Raw genomic sequence first — 17262 nt, 5'->3', positions numbered from 1 at the left:
TATGGGAGTGCCCAGTGCCTTAGCCACCACACCACCTGCTGGTCCCCCTGCACCCAAGTTCTTAATGTCTCTGATTCAATCTCAGGATCTCTGATTAAGTCTAGCTCCCACCTGTTTTCCCCCATTTTTCTTTTTTCATTTATTTTATTTCTTCCATGAGCAACAGAGAGGAGATAGAAATACAGAAAGAGAGAGGGAGAACCCTCACCTCCACCTTCAGCCAGCCCAAAATTATGGGCTCACACTTGCTAGCATACTCAGGGAGGTCTCTAGATCTGAACCAGAAACCTCTGCATGTGAGTCAGCTTTACAGAGCATTGCATTTTACTGTTGTGCCACCATCAGCTCCTCGATTCTCTTCTATTGATAGAGACTTGATGAGGTCAAGTAACTTACCCAAGATCATATAGCTGTAGATGGTGGATGCAGGCTTTGAATCAGGTTGTGTAATAGTGTTAGATCAGGTCACTTCCAGAGGAAGGAATAAGAACCTGTAAGGGACAAAAATACCTCAGTGAGGGTCAGCAAGTGGCAATGGCCAGGCATGACAGCCATCTTGAATCTAGGCACCTTACCTACTGTCACATACTTTCCTAGAGGTCCTGCGGTGAGTTTTTGAGGTGGTCCCATCTTCCAGGAATTGACCTGTTTTGCATTCTTCCATATTCCTCCCTCCCCCAGAGGACACTGGCAAGGATGCAGTGAATTGTACGTACAAGAATGAAGATGACTGTGTCGTCAGATTCCAGTACTATGAAGACCACAGTGGGAAGTCCATCCTCTATGTGGTGGAAGAGCCAGGTGAGTGAACACTGGGCCCTGGCCCTGCCCATAGGGAGAGGGAGAACTATGTCAGGTGGGAATTTCTACCCATCACCCCTCTTAAACGCAGCAATTTAAGCCTGGCCTTGTACATGTAAGTTAGGATCTGTTATCTCAGTGAGGAGATGTACAGATATGAGGGGGTCTTCAAAATATTCATGGGGAATGTGTATTATGAAAAAATTATTCATGGATTTCATTTTTTGACATCAAAATAAACTTGTACTTTACCTCCATTTTTTTCCACAAACTTTTTGAAGTCAAATATTAGCAAGAAAGTAACTTGCTGATTGGAGTGACAGAAAAATAAGGTAGGTAAGGAAGAAGGTAGATATGGATCTCATTGAAGAAAAAAACATATGCAGTTTTTGAGGCAATAATGCCAAGAAGTAAGGAATTTAAATGGTAAGACTTTAGAGCACACAGCGTCTGCTCTGCTGAAAATGTGATGATTGCCAAGAGCAACCTGCTGGCTGCTTCGGAGGAAGGCCTGATGGTTGGAGGCATGACTTTATCAGATTTACCAGAGGATGTAGCGATGGGTTCGATACCCTAACTCAAGCCTTCCCTGAACACAGAAAGACAGTGCTTGCTCTCCAGGCTACTAGCTGGAGGAAGAGCCCATCCTATCATGCACAGATCAACTTCCTTCCTTTCCCTTAAACAACAGATTAAGATCTGAATCACTTGAAAATATTTGAGTACTTAACTATATGTTGAGCACTGTGCTGGTACTGAGAATATAAGAGGTCTTCAAAAAGTTCATATAAAATGTATTAATATATTATCAAAAAAACTATGCACAGGGCTAGCATGGGGCATGGTGGTTAAAGTGATGGGATCCAACCTGGCCAACTGCATAGTTTGAATCCCAGATCCAGGAGCTTGAAAAATACTCCAGGTATGTGTGTGTATGTGCCCAAAATCTGGAGAGGAGAAGGGATTGCAGCCTGGTCATCCCCCTAGAAGGTTCTCATTTTCTCCTGTGGCCTGTGCGCTACAGCAAAAATAAAATAAGAAATTCCAACTAGGCATGGGTTTAAAATTTTTTTTTGTACTATGATAAATGTGTACTTTGAGTACATTTTTCATTAACATTTTTTTTTAGAGAGATTTCGGGGCCAGCAGTTAGTGTAATGGCTATGTTGCTGGACTCCCACGTAGTCAACCGCGGTTCATGTCCTGGACCCAGTGGCTTAAAACTCACGCCGGGCGCATGTGCATGTGTGCCCAAGATCCCAAGAGGAGAATGGAGGAGAAGGGATTGCGGTGTGGCCATCCCCTCGGGGGGTTATTTCTCACTTTCTGTCTCTCTGTCTCTCTCTGTCTGTCTGGTGAGTGCACGTGCCCTATGGCAAAAACCTCTCCAAAAAAAAGGAGAGATTTTTGCTATAGGGCATATGCACTTGTCAGAGACAGAAAGACAGAAAGTGATCAATCATCCATCCCCCCGGGGGAATGGCCACACTGCAATGCCTTTTCCTCCCAGGATTTTGGGCATGTATGTACATGTGCCCAGCATGAGCTTTAAGCCACTGGGTCTGGGACTTGAACAGTGACGTGGGAGTCCAGCAATGTAACCATTATACCATCTTCTGGTCCCTTCATTAACTATTTATTTATTTAATTGTGTGATTATTATTATTATTATTTTAATTTGACAAAAGAGTGACAGAGAGAGATAGAGAGAGAAAAGGAAAGTGAGAAAGCAAGCCATCAATTCCGGGGCTCAAATCATGGTCAACCATGTGGGAGTCCAGCGCCCTAATCAGCATGTCACCTGCTGGCCCTCTGTTAACTTTTGAAAAGTCCCCTCAGATGACAATGAATAAGGTTTACTCACCAATGTGGGAGACAGGCATGTAAATCAGTAGTGACACTGAAGTGGGGTAAGGACTGTAGAGTGGAAGGGAGGTGGAAAGTGACTCTATTATTCCAGAGACTTTGTAATTGCTTTTCCCGGAAGAACTGGGACCTAGCACTCCTGGGAACTTGGACACTGGAACCTCATAGCCCTTGTCCAAGTGCTCTTTTAATTATAGACAAGCTATAATTTGGCGGGTAGGGCAATAAATAGCCAGCTTGGGTTTGTGGTGGTGGTTGTTTTCGTGTAGTGTGTGGTGAGCACAGGGTGTATGTTTAGAAAGGAAGGTGGGAGACAGTGTGGAAAGTGGGTGTGACTTCCTGTCCACTCTCCAATTCCCAAATATACAAACACCTAGTTTCATAACTCCTGAGGTTACCAGAGTGAGGTCACCTGTCAGACACCTGAGGTTTATGGGAAGCAGCTTTGCAGCACATACTCAGCTTGATCCTTAAAGAGGTGATGTATCTGTCTGTCTTGTTTGTGGACTGGAGTTGAACAGGAAGTCAGCTTTCTATAGGGTTATGATCTTAGATGACTACATAGTTTGGGAAAGAACCCAAAATATTGTCTTGGCTGGCAGGCCTTTTGGTGGTCTCTCAGGATGCCAAAAAGTTTAGTAAGTTCCTCATTCTTCAGAATGTAAATTTTTGAACCAGGAAACCAGACGCAAATGGCTACAGGGGCTAAGTAGGCAGGTGCCTTCGTGAAAACAGCTGGGAGTGAGAAACACATCAGTAGCAACAGTAGCTGGTAGTTACTGAGCATGCCCTCTGTGTCAGATCCTGTTCTGAGTTCTTGGAATAGATTTAACTCTATTACTTCTCAAAACAAGTTTATCAAGTTAGTGCTTACTGTCACCAATTTAAAGATAAAGAAACAGGAAACAGACACCCAGGAAAGCTTCACCAAAGGTCACATAGCAGAGTTAAGTGGTAAGCCAGGATTCCAGTCCAAGCAGTCTAGCTCCAGGTCCTCTGCAGCTCAGACACTGTGACAGTCACTTCGCCTCTGTTTAGGAGAGAAAAGGGAAAGTGGTGAGGACTCAGGTAAACTATAAAATGTGTGTCCCAACTATAATGGGCAACTGCTTCTCAGCTCTCACCAGTTGCTGTCCTGTAGGACTTTAGGTTTCAGAATTTCTAATTTTTGTTTTGTTTTGTTTAAATTGTGAGAGGGCACACATGCTCACGAGAGAGAGAAAGGGAGAGGATAGAGAAAGCACTCCTCAAAGGGGTGTGGTTACTCTGTAGTTTCTTCTCCATTTCACTTTTTTTTTGAGAGAGATTTTGCTACAGGGCACATGTGCTTGCTGGAGAGACACAGAGAGAGACAGAGAGAGAGAAAGTGAGAAATAACCCCCCCCAGGGGGAATGACCACACTGCAATCCCTTCTTCTCTATTTTGCTCTTGGGATCTAGGGCATGTATACACATGTGCCTGGAGTGAGTTTCAAGCGACTGGGTCCAGGACTCAAACTGTGGTTGACCACATGGGAGTCCAGTGCCTTAGCCACTACACTACCCACTGGCCCTTCTCCTTAATTTCTCTATCCTATTGGGATTTGGGGCATGCCTGCAGATGCCCCTGGTCCTATTGGGATTTGGGGCATGCTTGCAGATGCCCCTGGAGTGTTTTTCAAGCTGCTGAGGCTGGGATTTGAACACAGTCAGATGTGTGGGATCTGGCTCTCTTAATCACTAGATTATGGGGCCAGGCCATTTTTTTTTTTTTTTTTTTTTTTTTTTTTTTGAAGAGAAGAAATTTTGAAATTTTAGGGGAGAAAATTTCCTGATTACTAGACTGGATTCTGCCCAGGGTTGACCAGCTCAAGATGTTTGATTTAAACCACCCAGTACAGGGACCAGAGAGTGGTGCAGCAGGACACCGTTCAGATCAGATTATTGCTGTCCCAAAGATTGACCCTTTTTATTTAAAACAAACAAACTTATTTTAAAGACTATCCTGTTTCCTTCAAAGACCTTGTTATGGTTTAGATAATGGTTTGTCCCCTAAAGTTTCCTGTTTTAGAATTTGATTTTGGAAGATGCTGAGGCCCAGTGGGCAGTGATTAGGTTATGGCAATTGCATTATGGGAGCAAGATTCTCGTGAATAAATTAATGATGTCTTGCTAGACCTAGTGAGTTCTAGATTTCATAAGAAAGGGTGAGTTCTCCTGGGAGCCGGTTGGTATAAAAGAGAACTGGACCAGCTCTTTCTCTGCATGTACCTGCTACCCTCTATGCTTCCGTCAGCCATATTGTAGGCCAGCTTAATGGCAGGCCTATAATACCTTTAGATTTTCCAGCCACCAGAATTGTAAGTCCCCAAACCCCTATTTCTTTATTAATCACCAAGTCTTAGATATTTCTGTTAACAGTGCAATAATGGACAAAGACCTTTATTACTTTGTCAACAAGACCTTATTCATTGCCAGTTCAAGTGATTTCTGTTTCATTCACAGCTGTCCTGCTCTGTGCTTTTTCCTGACAGAGTGTCCCAAGGGCCCTGACATCCTGGTGGTCCTGCTTTCTGTGATGGGAGCCATTCTGCTCATCGGTCTGGCCACGCTGCTCATCTGGAAACTGCTCATCACCATCCATGACCGCAAAGAGTTTGCAAAATTTGAGGAAGAACGAGCCAGAGCAAAATGGGACACAGTAAGAGGACAGGCTGGGTGGACTTGTTCTTTCTTTTCCTTTCTTTTTTAAAGTTTATTTGTTTACTTCTTCTGAGAGAGAGAGAGAAAGAGTGAGAGACAGGCACCCCAACAGGGTCTTCACACTTAATCCACCCTTAGTCTTAGCTGACCTGGAACCTAGCTATGTGCATGTATGCCTCATGTGCTCAGGGAGGTCCCAGGACATGAAATCAGGACCTTCCTCAAGTGCCAGTTACCATTCAGGCTCAGGGCATTTTCTTAACTAACTGCCAGATGTGTAGGGTAGCCAAATTTATGCAGCTCATACTTTTTCTGTTATCCCCTACTCTGGAAATTGGTATCCTTAAGCTTCCTAAAACCCAGCTGATTCTCTCTTTACCACACAGTAACCATGCACTGTGTCACTGAGTGCCAACTGAACCCAGAAAGGACCCAGCTCTGTCTGACACTGAAGGAATGAAAAAGAAACGTCTTTTTCAGTGGAAGAAGACAGGGCAAACCTATGCTGAGAACATATGATACACTCTATACTATTGAAGTTCAAAGCTTTTTCTACACACAATAGAAAAAAATATAATACCTAACATTTTTTTGAGGATTTGCCATGCACTAGAACTATTCTAAATGCTTTTTACAAATTAACTTATTTCATTACTGCAACAACCTTGTGTGATGGACAATAGTATCATTCTCATTTTGTAGATAAGGAAACTGAGCACAGAGAAGTTGAGTAACTTGCATGATTGTGGGAAGGAATTAGGTTACTATGGAAATGACTTTTTGGGTCAGCCACTTAAAAATAGTGGAGGATGTCATCCTACCTCATTCTCTTCTTTTTCCATAAATGATAAGATAGTAGCATCCATATCAGACTCTATTATATTCTCCCTGCAGCTTAACTGGATTTTCTGAGGATCTTTTATATACTAAATTTGACTCTATTCTCTTCTGGCTCATCTTCCACATTTCAGGTTTATTTTATTTTATTTTACTTTATTATTATTTTTTTAATATTCCCAATAGCTGTTTGACTCCCCGAATGCCCAGATTTAGGCTGAAGTTTGTTCCCATTTAATGGTGACCCTAGGGCTTTGCATCCAAGGATCCTAAGAAACTTAGATGTTTTAGTTAGGGTAATGTTTTTTCCTGACCCGCTGAGGCACATAAGAATGTGCTGTGTTCCTTGAAACTACCATTAAGGACTACTGGACTTTATAGGGTCTGCCACTTTTTGTTGGAAAATAATTTGGGAAACCTAGTTAGGGTATTGCTTTTTCCTGATGAGATGACAGTTTTGTGGATAGTACTTGAAGGGATGTAATGAAAGGGGATTAAGAATTATTTGATTAGAAGCTGTCCTCTGTGTTCTGACCACTATTTATGATATTTCTCTCCTTGCCCACATCCTCCAGCACTGTCACAATAAAGGGAAAAGAGGAAAAGGACAGAAGAGAGTGGAAGAGAAGCGGAAGTAGGAGATGTTGGGTAAAAGCTATCCTGGAGTGTTTAGGGGCCGCCAAAGAGTTACGGGCTAAATTTAACCCATCAGTGATGGTGGCAGATGGCACTCTGCCTGATCCCTCCTCCTCTTACTTCCTAGCCATTCCCATCTTAAGAGTGAGTGTGAGTAAAATGAACATTAGCCTGTTTCATTGGTGGTTAATTCCAGAGAAGGGTGTCTTGAACAAACTTGTTAGATGAAACTTAGACCTTCAGAGCAGGGAAGGACTGAGGAATTCATTGTAAGACATGTTTCTGTTCTCTCCTCAGGCCAACAATCCACTGTATAAAGAGGCCACATCCACCTTCACCAATATCACCTACCGGGGCACCTAATGACCAGCGGTCATCCTCAGATCATTAACAGACTATGCCAGCATTGTGGGAGTCTCTGCTGCCATGTTTACAGAAGACAGTACTTGTGGGGTGGGATTTGGGGTGTGGAGTGGACTGGGGTGGGAGAATGTGTGGAAGTGTGGGTCTCGTGTGTGTGTGTGTGTGTGTGGATAAGTGTATTTCGTGTGGGGAAGTGTGTAATTTAAAACTTGTGATATGTTCTGATAAGTGGAGTTCATCAACTTTTGTTCCCAAAGTGCCTCCTTCAGGGATTCTTCCTGCTTAGCTTGAGGGTGACTTACGGAGTTGAGCAGGTGTTCTTCATTACCTCAGTGAGACGTCAGCTTTCCTTGTCAGACCAGTCTCCCTGAAGAAAAGGGCAGGGCTGAGGCCTCTCATTCCAGAGGAAGGGATGCCAAGCCTTGGCTCTATCCTGAGTTTATAAGTTTATGGTTCTTGGGTTCGATTCCCAGCATTTCTTGCAGGAACTGTTGGGCTTGGCAGCTCAAGTGTCTCACCTGTACCTCTCTCCTTTCTCTTCTTTTAGTCTGGAGGAGGAGGCAGAGAGCTGAACCTTCAGAATTGCCTGTGCCCTTTGCTATTACCTCAATTCAACTATGGTTCTCTCATAAAGGAAGTCCTTGTTACCTATTTTTTGACCTGTTGAGAATGAAGATGGCAAGGCCACTCAGGGGTTGTAATACAACCCTTTAGATTTGCCTTCTGGTCAGCTGTGTTCTGGAGGTTCACTTAGAAGAAGCATGGCACCCTTAGACCACCACATCTCTTTACCTCCTATTTCCACACCTTCACTGCTGTCCATGTTTGCTATGTACTGGGAATTTCTCACATCACCAATATTTTTCCTCCAAGGAAGAGTTCTATGGTAGAGCCAGAGATCTAGCCCTACCTTTCAGGCCTTCTGCCCTTTGTCCAAGGCACCTCTACACACACAACCCTGTGCCTCTGTGTGCTACATCCATCCATGGAGCTGATTGCATTTATCTACCTCTTGGGTGTCTTGTGAAGGAATCATTCCTGTGAGCATGCTGGGCATAAGTGCCAGGATGGAATGATGGGTCAGTTGTATCAATATGTGTGGCCTGTTCTTCTATGGGCCGGACAATCTCACTCTAACTCAGTCTTTAATCTAGGAGGCCACAAGTGCAATTTTCTTTTATTTTTTTTCTTCGGGGCACTATGATGAGGTTTGCTTACTCTAGAAGAACATGTATATAAACATATTTACATTGTATTTGTAATTTTATTTGATGATGAAGAAAAGAAGCATTAAAAACCCACATAGTCTTGGTTGGCACATGGACACTGCCACTTGGCATTATTCATAGCAAGTTGCTGGGTCTATAAGAGGCTCTCTTGTCCTGCGGATGGATGTGAGGATGGATGTATGGACCTTTCCTGAGGAGGAGGGACTGTTCTTTTGTCCCAATAATAGCAGTTGTGCCATTAGTTTTGACATCCATCCATTATTAAACTCCATCATCTGCTGCCTAAAAAAAAGGGAAAGATATAAATAGTGGTCCAGTGATCAGAAATCTTGACCTCAGTGTTGTAGCAAAGAACTCTTTAATCTTCATTAAGGCAAGTCACTTTCTTCTCTCTGGGGCTCAATTTTCTCTTTTGAAAAATGATGTGTTTTGACCAGCCAATCCTGAAGGTCTCTTTCAGTAGTAACATTCTAAGATATTGGGAGTTAGTGTAGCATGGAACATACAGTCAAGATTGCTGTGAGAAACTGATAGATATATATTTTTAATTGAAAGAGGTGAGAGACCTGGATTTGGTAAGAGCAGATGTTATACCATCTTTCTTTATGAGAGTCTCATCCTGTGCACTCTCCAAACTCTTTCAACTTTTGTTAATAGTTAGCATCTCCTGATGTAGCACTTAAGCTCCATTTACTTGTTATTTGTTACTTAACTTTGTACACATTTGCATCCACATATTAGGGAAGAAGAATCCATCTCAAGTAGCTGAGAATGTAAATTCTGTATCCTTATGCTAACATCAAGAATAAGGCTTGGAGTTAGGACTGGGCAACGACTGAGCCCTGTTTCACCCACGGATTCCTCCTGACTGTAGGGACTAGGAATAGGGTAGAGAGATAGATGGGGCAGAGGAAGCAGTGATCATGAATCCAGCTCGTTTAGAACTAATTAGAACCTTCAGCTACTGAGAGTCCATGAGAGTAATAGCGGGGCATTTTCCTAGATAAGCTTATTCATATAAAGAAACTACATCAAAGGAGGAAGAAAGTGTGTCTAAAGAATGAATGAGTGGGGATGGTGCATGAACTTCTGAAATGAAGCTCACAGGCCTTGTAAACCAGTCCTGTTCATATGTGGGAGTGACCGGTACCTGTGTCCAGATAATAGCAAGTAGCAGTCCGTTTTGGCATAATGTAGCGTGGACATCTAGACAGTATTCTGGCACTAGACAACACAGTGCAAAGGGATTGTGCCCAGCTCTTTTGGAGACGGTTCACATCTAGCCTCAGAATCCATGGACAATAATAGGAAACTGACATTCCTGACAAGTTGCCATACTAGGAGTCAGTTCCTTATGTCTCAGCTATTCCTAGACCTCATGGTTTCAAGCCACTTCTGTTTTTTGAATTACTTAAGTGCTTTCCTGACTTCCTAATCACCTTCTTTGGGTTGTGAATTAAACATGCTTTCCAAAAAGAATTGGCCTAAGGCTGCCCCATGCTTCCTGTGTTGTTATTTCAGTTTCCTTTGGGTGAAAAGAATAAGTGTCATTGCCTCACAAATGATTATTTTTGAACAAGTATGTTTCCAAAAGTAACAGAATGATGACTACTACAGGAACTGAAGCTACTTTCAGAATCTAGAGCTTTTCTTCAGACTTAGTAATAGTTTCAAGAAGACTAGGTTATTATTCTTCTAGGAGTTTAATCTTTTTTTTTTTTTTTTTTAATGAATTGAAGATTACTTAGCAACTCATGTAACCTCAACAGAAAAGACTTATCAATGTAGGGTTTTTGATTTTGTTTCGTAGAAAGCATAAATGGGTAAAATAAAGGCTTAATACAAATTATTATTTACTGGACCATTTAAAATGCACATCTTTTATTTAAGTCATTAGGTGTCAAAGTGTAGTCTCAGGACCAGTGACATCAGTATAACCTGGAAACTTGTTAGAAATGAAAATTGACAGGTCCCACTCCAGAACTACTGAAGGATACTGAATATAGGGTGGGGCCTAGCAGTTTAATTTTAATTAAATTAATTAATTAATTACTTTTAGGGTTTTGTCACAGGGTACTTGCACTCTCTGGAGAGAGACAGAGAGGGAAAGTGAGAAATCACAACCTAGGGGGGCTGACCATGCCATAGTCCATTCTCCTCCATTCTCCTCTCAGGATTTTGGACACCCATATGTGCCCTGTGTGATTTTCAAGCCACTTGAACTATGATCGGCCCTGTGGAAATCCAGCATCTTAACCATCGTGCCACCTGCTAGCCCACTATCTGTGTTTTAATAAGCCCTCCAGGTGATTCTTAATGCATGTTCAAGTGTGAGAACAACTGATTTGTGGAGTCATGGTTGTATCCTTCTGGCCTAGAAAGATGTTTATAGTAAGTCAGTTCAGTCACTTTTGATTCATTTTCCAAGTTAAGTGATCTCAGGTTTCTTGGATTCACTCACAGCCACAAATTCCCATGAAACACTGAAAGAAGTAATAGATCAGAATTCTAGGGAGAAAAAAAATAAAAACACAAAAAACAAAACAGCTAATAGGCTCCTTGGCAGGCACCTAAAAATGTTTTTTATGTGTACTAAGCTGCAAGCAAGAAAATACTCTAAAAATGTATTCACAGGAGATGGGATAAAAATGTTAATTATGAACATTATCCTATAAGAAAGAATAAGATTTTGGAATTTGTAACTTTATCCCATTTAAAACTTACTGAGCATTGAGCCAGCAGGTGGCATGATGTTTAAAGTGATGGATCCCATATAGTCAACTCCATGGTTCCAGTCCTGGACTTGGCAGCTTGAAAAACATGCTGAGCACATGTGTGTGCGTGATCAAAATCCCAAGAGGAGAATGGAAGAAAAGGGACTGTGGTGTGCCCATCCCCTTGGGGAGTGATTTCTCACTTTGCCTCTCTCTGTATGTCTCTCTCCAGCGAGTGTACAAGCCCTATGGCAAAACAAAATAAAAGAACTTATTGAGCACTGACAGTATAGGATACAAGTGGTTTACATTACTTTGAATATTAAATTCCTTAGACTATTTATAATAATATAAATATATTATCTATGCTATAATAAATAATTGACATTATAAAAAGATTACACGAGTTTAGATTCCTTATGTGGTGAAATCTTGTGAAATTCATTGTGTTTTATTTACATCTTGGTAACTAGTGACTAAATGTCTTGATAACAATAGAAGATATTACGTGGGAATGAAATGAAAAGTTATATGTCAAAACACATTTTGTAATCTTAGCCTCTGTAGTCAGCACTGTATAGTAACAGAGCCATCTAATGATCACTGGGACCATTACAAGCAATTGTCTGGGGATTACAGTGTACTCCGTCTTCACACTGATGTAATAGAATGGGAACATATGCTTTGCAAGTAAACTATTTGAAAATAATCTTTTAATACAATGTATTTCTGGAAATACATATTCCTAATTTGTTCTAGTTTAGCCAACACATATAAGAGGCCATCTTATATGCTTGGGATAAGGGTTAAATATATTACTAAATAGATATCTAGAAATCTGCTTAATGAGGCTACCTAAGAATGAATATGTATGTGAAAGGAAAATGAAAAGGTCAGGAACATGACTGCCTTCCTTGCAGCTGCTCGTGTCACATGTCAATGATCTCTCTCCAACTCCTTGCATAGAGGAAAGACTTGTCATCAGCTGTGTACTTTCTTAATATATTAAAGAATGCACACTGAGTCTCTAGGCAAAACATCTATTGTAAATTATTCTTTAGCAGTGTCCCTGAAAAGAACTTTGTAAGGAAAAAGTTTCACAATTAATCATGTTTTACCTAATAACATTCATTGGGTTTTCCAGTGACTCATACATAATTGGCATGGTTCTTTGGAGAAGTCAGAGTGATGGGTGTGTAAATATTGCTTTGGTGGCCAATGGAAAAAATTAGTTAAGAAAAAGGGGGAAAATGCAGGGTGTATGCTGGACTTTGCTTTTCCTAACCATTATGATCACCACTGTGACAGAGATCGCAAATTGTGACCCATTATCTGTTTTCTCTTTCTTACATCCTGATTGGTAGTTGGGCGTGCGATTGTTCAGAATAAATACGATGTTTCCCAGCCTCTGTTGCACCTAGATGTGCCATATCCATCCCATAAACTATGAGATGTAAACAAAGAGGTGCATGCAACTTCCAATAAATGCCATGAAAGGAAAGGGACATGCTTTTCTCTTTTCCTGCATCCTGCAAACTGGGAAGTAGAGGTTATAGAAGTTGACCTACAATTGAGATGTGGACTAAGGTATTGTCTTAATTATCTCTTATTGCCTGAAAAATTACTCCACAATTTATCAGCTTAAATCAACAAACATTATCTTGCAGTTTCTGTGGTCAGAAATTTGGGAATGGCTTAGCTGGTGATTCTACATCCTTAAGACACTTTTGCCTGGTGGAAAAGTACTCCACCACTCTTAAACTGGGATGAAGGCCAATAAAGCAATAAAATAAAAGAAGCCTATGATCCTGTAACTTTGGCACATAATATCAGCCCTGGAGTGTGGCTATCTTTCAAGCTCTCGAATGTGGGAGAGAATATTCTACTTTTTTTTTTTTGAAGAAGTTTTTTGCAATAGGGCGCGTGCTTTCGCCAGACAGAGATAGACAGAAAGCGAGAAATCACCCCCCAGGGGGGATGGCCAAGCCACAATCCCTTCTCCTCCATTCTCCTCTTGGGATCTTGGGCATGAACACACATGCACCCAGCGTGAGTTTAAACCACCAGATCCGGGACATGAACCGCAGTCGACGACATGAGAGTCCAGCAACATAGCCATTACGCTAACTGCTGGTCCCCAATATTCTATTTTTTTTAGACCACTATTTTTAAAGGATTCTCTGTTATGGATAAAATAATCTAATCATATTCAAAATACCTTTGGTACTTTGGGGGCGGTCTGCAAAAATGACTAATACATAACTAACTTATGAATAGGTCCAGTACACAAAACTACAATTGCTCAAGAGTTAAGCGTCCACAATCTGTTGTTCAGCACACAGACCTGACCCATCATAATCCTTACACATTAGAAGTTGATGCTTGGGGCTAGCAGATAGCATGGTGGTTAAGGAGCTGGACTCCCACGTGACTGACCACTTGGGTTTGAGCCCAAGTCTGGCAGTTTGAAAATCATGCCAGGCATGTGTGCATGCATGCCCAAAATACCTAGAGGAAAATGGAAGAGAGGAGATTGTGGCTTGGCCACCCCCCACCCCCAGGGGGTGATTTCTTACTTTCCCTCTCTGTCTCTCTCTCCTATGAGTGCATTTTTATTTTTTACCCTAAAGTGAAAATTATCTAAAAGCAAAAGCAAAAATCTCTTAAAAAGAAAAGTGATGCATTACATTTATAGAACAAAGGACAAAACCCATATGATCAATAGAAAAAGCACTTAAAAAATTCAGCATCCTTTCATGATGAAAACTTTCAACAAATTGGTATAGAAGAAACGTATCTCAACAAAATAAAGGCCATATATGATAAACCCACAACTAATATCGTACTTAACAGTGGAAAGTTGAAAGTTTTCCCTCTAAGATCAGGAATAAGACAAGGCTGCTCGCTCTTATTACTTCTTTTCAATATATTGGAAGTACGAGTCAGAGCCACTAAACAAGAGAATGTAATAGAAGTATTCAGTAGAAAAGGAAGAAGCAAAATTGACTTTGCTGATGATATAGTCTAATATATAGAAAATCCTAAAGACCCCACCAAAAAACTGTAAGAACTAATAAAGTCAACAAACTAGTGAAATTGTTGTATATAAAGTAAACACAGAAAAACCAGTAGTGTTTCTATATAGTAACAACAAACTATCTGAAAAAGAAATTCAGAAAACAAAGACAGATGCAATGGTGTATACCTGTAGTCCCAGCTACTTGGAAGGCTGAGACGAAGGCATTAGGAGTTTGAGGCCAGTTTGGGCAATATAGCAAGACCCTGTCTAGGAAAAAATTGTAATGTTAGGGTTATCATGGCACAATCCTTTTTCTTGCAGTTCTCCATCTTATCAAGATCCTAGGCATGGACACGTATACCGCTCTTTTCCCCGGGTGTGTGAGTCACCAGGGCTGGGATTCAAACCCTCATGTGCCATGTGGGATTCAACTTCCTCTGCATAGAACTTAACCACTACAGCATGGGGCTGGCCCAGATAATTTATTTTTGACAAAGGTACCAAAATACACAACGAGGAAATAAATAGTGATGGGAAAACTAGATATCCACATGCAGAAGGATGAAATTAGACCTCTATCTCCACCATGTACAAAAATCAACTTAATATAGATAAGAACCTTAAGCATAAGACCTGAAAGTATAAGTTACTGGAAGGAACTACAAGGGAAAAGCTCCAGACATTAGTTGATTGACAATGATTTCTTGGATAAGATTCCAAAAGCACAGGCAACAAAAGGAAAAATAGACAAATGGGATTGCATCAAACTAAATAGCTTCTGTACAGCAAAGCAAACAATAGAGTCAGGAGAGAACCCATAGATTTGGAGGAAATGTTTGTAAACCATACAACTGATAAAAGGCTGATATGTAAGGTATAGAAGGAACACAAACTTAATAGTAAGAAAAACCAACCAACCAAACAAACAAAAATTAAAAATGGGCAAAGGATCCGAACAGACTTTTTTTTTTCAAAAGAAGAGATTAATAGCCAATGGAAATATGAAAAAGTGTTCAACATCTTTAATCATTAGGGAAATGCAAAGTAAAACCACAATGAGATATCACCTCACACCTATTAGAATGGCTAGTAACAAAAAGATGTAAGATAACACGTGTTGTGAGGATGCAGAGAAAAGGGAATACTTGCATACCATTGTTAGGAAGGTAAATTAGTATAGCCATTATGAAAAATGATATGAAGATTCCTCAAAACAAAACAAAAATAGAACTATATGATCTAGAAATCCCACTAATGGCTATGTATTTAAAGAAATGAAATCAGTATGCAAAGAGGTATCTACACTCTCATGTCCGTTCCAGTATTATTCACAATAGCCAAGATGTATAATCAATCTAATTGCCTATCCATGAATGAATACAGAAAATGTGATTATATACCACTGAAGTACAATTCGGCCTTTAAAAAGAAGGAAATTCTGGGGACCAGCAGGTGGCATAGTAGTTAAGGTGCTGGACTCCCATGTGGCTGATCATGGTTTGAGTCCCCAACCTGGTAGTCTGAAAATCATGCCAGCAGATGTGCTCAGGCGCCCAAAATCCCAAGAGGAGAATGGAGGGGAAGGCATTGTGGTATGACCATCTCCTGGGGGTGGGGGTATTTCTCACTTTCTATCTGCCTGTCTGTCACTTTCTGGTGGATTCTGATGCCCTATAGCAAAAAAAAAAAAAAGAAATTTGCTCATTTAATAATATGTATGAACCACCTCAGGGGCATTTTTAAGTGAAATAAGCCAGGCATAGAAAGATGAATACCACATACTCTTACTTATGTAGAATCTTAAAAAATAAAACTCATTAGAATAGAGTAGAATAATGATTATTAGCAGGGTGTGTGTGGTGTGTGTGTGTGTAGATGCTTTTTAAAGGTATGGTCTCAGAGGTAATATTTTGAGATCTATTGTACAATAGACTGTAGTTAATAATGTATTACATATTTCAAAATTTTAAGTGTCTCACAGAAAATAAAAGTGAAATGATGGATACGTTAATGAGCTTGTTTTAACCATTCTATATTATGTGTTGAAACATTACATTGTATACCTTATATACAGTCATGATTTGTCAGCTAAAAAACAAAAGTACTAAAGAATGTCTGCAAAGTGAGGTTTAAGAGATAAATGAGCATAATAACATCAAAGAAAAAATGAAATACTGTTAACATTTATTGGGCCTTACGTATGTAGTTTTGAATTCTCACAACTCTGGAAGAATGAGAATGAGCCTCAATGGGCTGCCTAACTGCGTATAGGAAAAAGTATAATCAGGATATTAATTGGACGGAGCTATGCCTAAAGCTTGTACTGTTCACCACAATGTAAATAATGGAGAGCTCAGGTTGGATTTATCCATGTGAACAAATCCAGCAATATGTTTACAATGAAAAGAAAGTTTAAATTGTGTGTTTTTTTTTGGGGGGGGTGGAGGGGGCATTTCAAAATGCAGTTTGACAGTATTTATGATGTTAGTTCAGCAAGCTCTAAACAAATGATCAATTTCTCATCAAACTGGATTTATACAATGTTTGAGAGACAAAATAGGGAAAGTCTGAAAAAGTTGCTTTGTGTCTTTCCTGTTGACATCATTTCAACTGCAGGATGCACAAAAAGAAAAGTGGATTAAAACCCACCAACCAACCTAAAGCATCTCTTCCAACAGGTAGTCTAACTTCAGGGACCACTTTCAGCACAATAGGACAAAAAATCTCCGAGCTCCCACCCGTTATCAAGTAGTGGAAACCAAGAACTTTCTAGAACAAAGGGAGGGTATATAGAGGTGGACATTAGACAAAACTGAAGCCGGGACCAGCGCACCAGAGAATGAACAGAGCTGCAGAGGGGAGGGAGCAGGCAGGATGTAAGGCGTGATTAAGACCCGGGCTGCGCGGAGAGGAATCCCGGCAGCAACTCGAATCCAGGGCTCGTGGAGCCCCGGCCAGGTGAGGTCACAGGCCTTTCCTTATGAGGTCGGGTAGGTGGGCGCGGCCCCCGGCGCTTTCCAGAGTTTCAGGAGGCGGTGGCGAGCTCGGCCGCTCCTCGCGGCCCGGGAGCCCTGGACAGTGGCGGGGGGGGTGGGAGGCGCGGGGGGGGGGCGCG

The 17262-nt window shown here is 41.0% G+C and overlaps 1 protein-coding gene across 1 annotated transcript in view; it reads left to right on the top strand.

The window, feature by feature from the left end:
* The window catches only part of ITGB3 (integrin subunit beta 3), a gene marked incomplete at its 5' end in the record, with an annotated part of 40718 nt that extends 30825 nt beyond the window's left edge, over nt 1-9893 (top strand). Inside the window, 3 exon segments of the mRNA XM_014591837.1 lie at nt 682-801; nt 5181-5347; nt 7120-9893. Of these exon segments, the coding sequence (XP_014447323.1) occupies nt 682-801; nt 5181-5347; nt 7120-7185 (353 nt within the window).
* Nucleotides 9894-17262: the final 7369 nt, after the last annotated feature.

This window comes from Tupaia chinensis, unplaced genomic scaffold, assembly GCF_000334495.1.
Source record: "Tupaia chinensis unplaced genomic scaffold, TupChi_1.0 Scaffold000624_1, whole genome shotgun sequence".
Lineage (NCBI taxonomy): Eukaryota > Metazoa > Chordata > Mammalia > Scandentia > Tupaiidae > Tupaia > Tupaia belangeri.
Note: the sequence above shows the minus strand (reverse complement) of the source record. Positions and strands in the feature narration are given on the sequence as shown.